Source organism: Antedon bifida, chromosome 2, assembly GCF_963402885.1.
Source record: "Antedon bifida chromosome 2, ecAntBifi1.1, whole genome shotgun sequence".
Classification (NCBI taxonomy): Eukaryota; Metazoa; Echinodermata; class Crinoidea; order Comatulida; family Antedonidae; genus Antedon; species Antedon bifida.
The window spans coordinates 8,503,896-8,512,384 of NC_136227.1; the positions used below are offsets into that span (position 1 = coordinate 8,503,896).

At 35.2% G+C, this 8,489-nt stretch overlaps 1 protein-coding gene across 1 annotated transcript; it reads right to left on the reverse strand.

The window, feature by feature from the left end:
- Nucleotides 1-3,232: 3,232 nt before the first annotated feature.
- On the reverse strand, nucleotides 3,233-5,997 carry LOC144858712 (cationic amino acid transporter 4-like). The gene is made up of 3 exons (XM_078714809.1): nucleotides 4,432-5,997; nucleotides 4,182-4,290; nucleotides 3,233-3,807 (listed from the first exon to the last, which is right to left on the reverse strand). The coding sequence occupies exons 1-3, from the start codon at nucleotides 5,995-5,997 to the stop codon at nucleotides 3,644-3,646; spliced, it is 1,839 nt and encodes a 612-aa protein (XP_078570935.1). The 3' UTR covers nucleotides 3,233-3,643.
- Between the last annotated feature and the right edge of the window lie 2,492 nt (nucleotides 5,998-8,489).

The following is an 8,489-nucleotide window of genomic DNA, read 5'->3' on the forward strand; positions in this document are numbered from 1 at the left end:
AAAACTATGAATACATTACCAACATTAACAAAAGAACAACAAAATAAAATTGAAGGGCCAATTACTTATAATGAACTTTTAGAGGCTCTTAAGAGGTCACAAAATGGAAAGTCACCTGGTATTGACGGCTTTAGCTATGAGTTTTTAAAGTTCTTTTTTGCGGATTTAGTTTGCTATCTTTTGAGAGCTATTAACGAGTCGTATAACTCAGGTCAACTGTCAATTTCCCAAAAGTCAGGAATAATTACTATACTCCCTAAGGGGGATAAACCCCGAGAGTATCTAAAAAACTGGAGACCTATTACCCTGTTAAGTGTCATTTATAAACTTGTTTCGTCATGTATTGCAGAACGAATAAAATCGGTCCTTGATATATTAATTAGTGAACAACAGGAAGGATTTATTAATGGGAGATATATAGGCGAAAATACAAGACTTATGTATGATATTATTCAAATTTGTGAAAAGAAGAAAATTCCTGGTCTGCTTTTACTGATAGACTTTGAAAAAGCGTTCGACTGCATTTCTCATACATTTGTTAACTGCGTTCTTAAACATTTTAACTTCGGACAATCCATTCAAAAATGGGTGAAAGTACTATATAAAGATGCAAGATCCTCAGTTCTTGTTAATGGCTTTCTCTCCGAATCATTCATAATTGAAAGAGGATGTAGACAAGGGGATGGGTTGAGTCCATACCTGTTTCTTCTTTGCGCAGAAATTTTATCCTCAATGATATCTGAAAATAAACAAATTAAAGGAATATCAATTGCAAATCACGAGTATCGATTATCTCAGTATGCGGACGACACTGTATTGTTTCTTGACAGTAAAGAGAAGTCAATGCACGAAGCATTTAAGACTCTCGATGTATTTTCCAAATTTTCCGGGCTAAAAGTGAATGTGAACAAAACAAATGCTGTCTGGCTTGGTTCGTTTAAAGACCGAGGTGACTCAATATGCGAAAACTATAATATAAAATGGATCAAACATGGAGAGCCCTTTGTATCATTGGGTATTCGGTTCAGTACACATTTAAACGAAATGGTAGATCTGAACTATGAAGACGCATATAAATCAATAAAAAATACAATGAGACATTGGTCAAAAAGAAACTTAACTGTTTTGGGAAGAATCACGGTAGTTAAGTCCTTTCGACATTACCCGATCCCCCTGAAAAAGTAATAAAATCACTTAAGTCAGAACTATATCGTTTCATATGGAAAGGGGTGGATAGAATATCCAGAGATCAACTTATACAAGAAAAGAAATTTGGAGGCTTACTAATGGTCGATATAAATGCATATATTCAATCGGTAAAAATCACGTGAGTTAGACGGTTAGTAACGTCCAATGAGACGGGCTGGGCTCTTTTAGTTCCAATCGTGTTGAATATTCATAAAACTTGGCTCATAGAAGGCGGATCAGCGAAGTTAATCAAATTAGCGAAGGTTAAGCCTTACAATGCATTTTAAGTGGATGTAATGAAGGCGTGGTGCGTATTCGTGAAACACAACATTCCTATGAGCACCGAATCGATATGTAGACAATCACTCTGGATGAATGACAATATTAAAGTCGGCGGAGAAAGTATCTATTATAAAAACTGGAGTAATCATGGGGTGAATTTTATAAATGATTTAGTTTATAGACATGGAATAACTCCATTTAAACAATTTAGTAAACATCATAACCTTAACATAAACTTTCTTCAATATGAAGGCCTAATAAATGCGGTCAGACAACATAATCAAATTTCTCTAAAAGGAAAAATAAATAGTCCATTACTACCTTTTAACCTTAGCGTAGTTATTAAAAATAAAAAAGGATCAAAGCTAATTTATAATACTCTAATCAACTCCAGAAAAAAACAATCGAAAGCTAAAATTAAGTGGGAGAAGGCATTGGATACTTTATATGTTGATAAAGAGTGGGAAATTATTAATACCATGTCTTTCTCACTTACTATGTCCACACCACTAATCTGGTTTCAATATAAAATTGTGCATAGAATTCTAGGTAATAACTCCTTTTTGTTTAAATTGGGAAAATTGACTCACCTTTATGTGCTTTATGTAAAGCAGAAACAGAAACCTTAATACATATTTTTGCACAATGCTGTGAAATTAAAATATTTTGGAGAAAGGTTAAACAATGGTTGAAATCATATTTTAATATAAATGTAATTATTAACCCCGAATTACGCCTTTTTGTAGTCAGAAAAAAAAAACATTTAAAGCCCTAAATACTATTTTACTAATTTGTCGACACTACATATATAGCTGTAAAATGAGAAAAATTAAGCCTAATATTGCACGATTCGTGAATGAGATTAAGTTACACGTTAAACAAGAAGAATATATTTTGAAAACTAAAGGGGAGCATCATACTTATTTAAACAAATGGAGTCCTTTTTTGGAAAAACATGAACTTATTGACTGGTAACTTTGCATTTAAAAAAAAAAAGACTTAGTATTGTTTTTTATATAATGTTTTCTAATCTTGAATTTATTTATAGACTTTTATCGTCTGTTTATTTAGTAAGTAATAACTATTTATTTGAATAAGAAAGTTATATGTTTAGTTAAATTATTTTTTAATTGAAATATGCTATAAAAGAAAAAAATTGACAACAAATTATTTATAGACTTTGTTTTTAAGAGAAAAAAAAGTAGATTTATATTTATTACATTATGAAATTATTTATATTTTGTTCTTAAGAGAAATGTATATTGTATATTATTATTAATAAGAAAGTGTTATTATTTTAACCTATTTTTAAAATTGAAATATGAAAGTGTTCAATAAAAAAAAAAAAAAAAAAAAAACAATAGAGAAGCAACGCCAAAAACAAACTGGTGAATTTGAAAAGAAACAGGTTTTTTAAAACTACTCATATCATAAAACCTGCACATTATAATGGTGGTCTTTTAATATTACTGTCATGATACTTTTATATATTATTACATAGTTCTGGTCGAATTTCTGTTTTTCGGTATGAATGCTGCATTACTCTTTGAGTAAAGCAAGACAATCTAACAATAGGATACTGAGCTCCAGAGATCAAAGGTGTTATCTGTGGCTGCGACACAATGCATAACAGACACCGCGCACGCCGTGGAGAATACATGTACATAGTATTTGTGTATTGTTGTTAGATTGCCTTGAGTAAAATATGAAGGAAAAGAAATTCAATGGAAAGATAACCCCAAAAATACAAAGCTTGTACACGTTTATCCACCTCTAAAAGATTTTAATCAGATCAGTAACAAGTAACAGCAAAGTAGTGCAGAAAGATGACAATTTATAATGCTAGTTCTGCTAATTCAACTTCTCCATGTAAAATTCTCGATTAACATCTAATCTTATTGTTTGTCAATGAATAATGGTAAGTGCGTGTCTCTATTTTACTCGTCTACGTAATGGAGCCTTTTTTCTCTATGTAAATTTCCCGATTCACATCTTATCTAATTTGCTTGTTTAAGGTTTACTCATCTCAATTGTCTGCGTTGAATGCGTGTCTCTATTTCACTTCATATGACGTTATTTCTGTTCTCACCTACGTAATGCTACCGTCACCTTTTTAAAGCACTTGCATCACGTTAATGGCAGCTTTTCTCCATGTAAATTTCTCGATTTGTATCTAATCTAATTTACTTGTTGATGGTGGTTTACTCATCTCAATTGTCCCGTAGTAAATTGGTCTTGAGTCGTTTGTCATTCTCTGATAATCGTTGGTTTCACCAGAACTTCTTTTCTTTCCTTCTACACTGTGATGATAGCCGTAAAATACATAAATCAGCAAGCCTTTTTGAAAACAAATTGTGAAAGTGTAAATATTATTTCCATTTAAGTGAAGAAAAAATTGAAACACCTAACGTTTGTTCTAATATTCGTATAATATTCATATTTAACTTAAATGTTCATTTTTAGTCGCATGCAAAACGGGACTCTACAGCTCACTATGTTGGTCGGTCGGTAAAAACTAACTAACGAGACTGCAGCCATGTATATGGCCTTGTAGCATGCCCGAACCGTGCCGTAGCAGCAGCGTCGCCGCGGACCCAGGAATTTGAAATAGGGGGCCCAGGGCCTAAAAATGGTGCAATGAAATTTTGAATATAGTTTAGAGGGCCAACACTGAATAGCCCCACGTTTGAATCCGTTTGAAATGGACTTACCTATAGTTACCCAGACGATAAATCGAAGCCATGTTGTTGCTTGTAATTTCACTAACAACAGAATGTCGAAGAACACACTCAGTGCTGGGAAGTACGGTACAAATGGCGTCTGGAATAGAATAAAATAATACAACATTTAGATAAAACCTCGTCTTTAACAATTCTTTGGAACATTCTTATTGGCTATGTTGATTTAAAAGGCATTTAGGATATTGTACAATTTTGTAAAATAACATCTACGCTACGGTACCTTAAACGTCGTAATATCTTCATTTCGGTTGTGAAGTGGTATTGGAATAAATGTCAGAATGGCTAACACTGCAAATAATATGGCCAGCAACATCACCCACCAATTCGACATGGCATTTAAATTAAAAAGCAAAACTGCCAGAAATTGAAATACAACCGAGAGAAAGTAGCAGACACAAACAGCTCTTCCTGGTGGAAGGTTACTGATTATTGGAATCTTCTGAAATCGTTCTTTGAGACTTCCGTAGTTCCTGGTTGGTAGAGATGATCCTGTGCATGAGGAGCTATCTTGAGTGTCACTATCTGACAATACGTCGTCTGTATCTTGTTGATGTGATGGTTCATATCTTACAACTATTACAGCCGCTGACACCATAGCATATGCCATCAATGTGCCAATTGATAAGAATTCAACAAGAGCCGAAATGTCAAACAAGAGAGCAAGTATAGCAGACATTGCACCGAACACGAGAGTTGCTATGATTGGTATTTGTGTACGTTTGCTCACTACAGCAAAACATGGAAAAAGTAGTCCTTCAATGGCCATGGCGTAAACAGATCGAGGTATGGCAAACATAAAGCCAAGTTCCGAGGAGCCCATTCCAATTAATGTGCCAACACCAACGACATATTCAGCCCATTGATAACCAACGCTTTTAAACGCTGCTGGATATGCTGCTTTGGGCACAACTTCATTGTACGGAACTAGTAAGATTAAGGTTATTGAACCTAAAATGTACAGACAAATTACAAACACGACAGAAAATAATGAAGCAACTGGCATGCTTTCATTTGGGGTTAAAGCTTCTTCGGCTGCCAATGCTATGACGTCAAAACCAACGAACGCATAGAAACAGATCGCGGCTCCGGCCATAACTCCCTGGAAACCAAACGTGAAGAATCCATTTCCGCTGCTAAAATTTGAAATATCCGCTTTGGTCAGAGATATTATAAACATTGCAATGACTATCGTTACATTGAGTATAACAAACATGTTCATGGCGTTGGAGGAACATGAAGCACCGAGACATACCACCACAGCTAGTGCACACACTATAACGAAAGCAACAAAATCCGGATATTTTCCCAATATGGGGGATTCCCATGCTGCACCGTTCAGAACATATTCTATCGTAACATTTTCTATCTGGTTTCCAAGTAGTTGATCAAAGCTACCGCTCCATGCAGATGCCACGGCGGCTGTTCCTACAATATACTCCAGAATGAGATTCCAACCAATTAAAAATGCCCATATCTCTCCAAGAGTGACGTAGGCGTACATAAAAGCTGAACCAGTCTTTGGGACTCGTGCACCAAACTCAGCATAGCAAATGGCTGCCATCAAAGACACCAATCCAGCAATTATGAACGATACTATTACTGATGGTCCAGCAACGTTTCTTACTACTTCTCCAGTTAAAACGTAAATACCAGAACCAACCATATTGCTAACTCCTACCATGACCAGATCTGATGTTGTCAGACATCTTTTGAATTCTGTCTGCAAATCAGAGGGATCCAAACGCTTAGTTCGTGAAATATTTGTTAAGATTTTCGACCGTGTCATGCTAATTGACACTTTAACCGTTAAAGTTCCGTAAAGGTATCTGTATGCTAAATCTGAAACAAAAACATATGCATTATTATAACACACCTGAGTATATACTTGTCATTGGTTAATTGTGCATTACGTGCAGTTCGATAATAATTCCATCTAATGAAATGTGATATCTTCAGTTGGCTAAACTATATTTGGCCTGTATCCTACCTTGAGAATAATTGTTATTTCAGATCTTATCCCATCGAACAAGAACCTATTAAAATAGTTCACTGTGCCACACTCCATTCCCGACACAGTCAGACTGAACAGTATTCTTTTCTAAGGTTTGTTCAGTAGCTCCTATAGGTCTACTCAACAGATGTCCTTACTTCCAATAACGTGACAAGCTAGGCATCCTAATTCACCTAAATGTGTAAGCTGGTAGCAATTACGGTCGCCTACTATTATAACTATATGCTATAAATCTGGGTTAGGCGAGCTACGTATAGGTAATACCTTGCCTATGTACAGTATGCCTAATCTCATGGAGAAAACAACGCAAATTAAAGTTATTTAACTCGAACATGTTGGTAACCTACCCACCTCAGTTAGCGAGAAGTGTGCATAAAAAAAACTTACCTAACGGCCCAAAAGAGAGATGCTTTTTAAAGAGAGTGCAATTACAATATGACTACATTGCCTTAGGTTTAGGCCTACTGATTATTCATTAAAAAACAATCAAAATAACATACGTTTTACTTACCATATGTTATGTTTTTCCATGCCACCACAGTGTGCTATAGTGCATTCATGAAATTAAACCAAATAACAAATGAAAAGAACAGACAACTATTTTACATAGCCTATGTAAATACGTGAACGTGATTGGTTGAAACTGCATCACGCGATGATCGTAAATCGTATATTTCCTCGAGTACGATGATATTGACAGAGTAATTTTCGCGTCATTATCGTGTCCCTGTCATGCATTAAACATATAAAATCCAGTAAATTCTCGAGTACGATGATATTGACTGTGTAATTTTCGTGTGGCAACACTCGCGTTTGGCGATAAATAAACAAAAGTCATCTACACGGAGACTTAAACTGGCGAAGAATAGTCCACATCATCACGCGACAACGTTTTTTTACGCCACGTAATTTGCTTGAAGAAATTAATCAACTAAACTATTTAAACTATGACCTATGCACACATAGCGCCCTCATTTGTTATTCGCCCTTCCATCATAGATGTGACGAAAGGCCATTTGTGATTGGTCAATACTCACTTGGTCAATACTAACTTGGTACGCGCGGCGCGCTGAACATCCGGTGATTCGGCTCGAAGAAGAATAATTATTATTTTATCTGATAATAATATTTTAATTATTAATGTAGGCTAATTGATGGAAATTCTTATGTTATTATTTAAACGACCTAGGCCTAAGTGAATATTTTATTGCCAAGGAATCATTAATTAGTAATTATCTGTATATATTATTCTTCGCAAGGTTAGGTGAATGCAACGCCTATAGGCAGGCTTATTACATAAACGACGCCAGCTACCCGACTCAGTAGATATTCTACTTGTTGTTGGCTATTACAGATATCGCCTTCTGGAAATATATATTACCGAGAGCAAAATATCATTCCCTCGGGGATGTCAAATCTTATATTTTACCTCTAAGCAGGAAACATCTGTATAATATTACATAGCCTATGTAAATACGCGAACGTGATTGGTTGAAACTGCATCACATGATTACCGCTGCGAGGATCTTAAATCGTATATATCCTCGATATATATTGACTGAGTAATTTTCGCGTAATTATCGTGTCCCTGTCATTAATAATATCAATTCTCGAGTACAATGATATTGACTGTGTAATTTTCGTGTGGCACTCGCGTCAAACAAAAGTCATCTACTGGATCTTGAACTCGCGATGGAATTGTCACTCCATAGACAACGCTTCATGCGCTGCGCCACGGAACTTGCTTGAAGAAATTAATCAACTAAACTATTTAAACTATGCATACATAGCGCCCTCATTTGTTATTAGTCCTCCCTAGATGTGATGAAAGACCATTTGTGATTGGTTAATACTCACAGTAGTAACCGGTACGTGCGCGACGCACTGAACATCCGATGATTCGGCTCGAAGAAGACGAATTATTGTTTATTCGGCCTACCTGATAATAATATTGATGGAAATTCTTCTGTTATTATTTAAACGACCTAGGCTAGTGAATATTTTATTGCCAAGGAATCATTAAGTAAGCTGCGCTTCGGTAAATATATATTACATAATATTATTCCCTTGGAGATGTCAAATCTTATATTTCACCTCTAAGCAGGCAATAGATAGATAGGCAATAACAGATGAATACAGTAACTATATAAATGCTATAATCTCTCACAAATCCATATTTATAGACTTTCAGACTATTCACGTATCGTATTTATTCGAATAAACGTCCCGCTTTCAATAAATTTCCCCTTGAATAAACGCCTCCACAT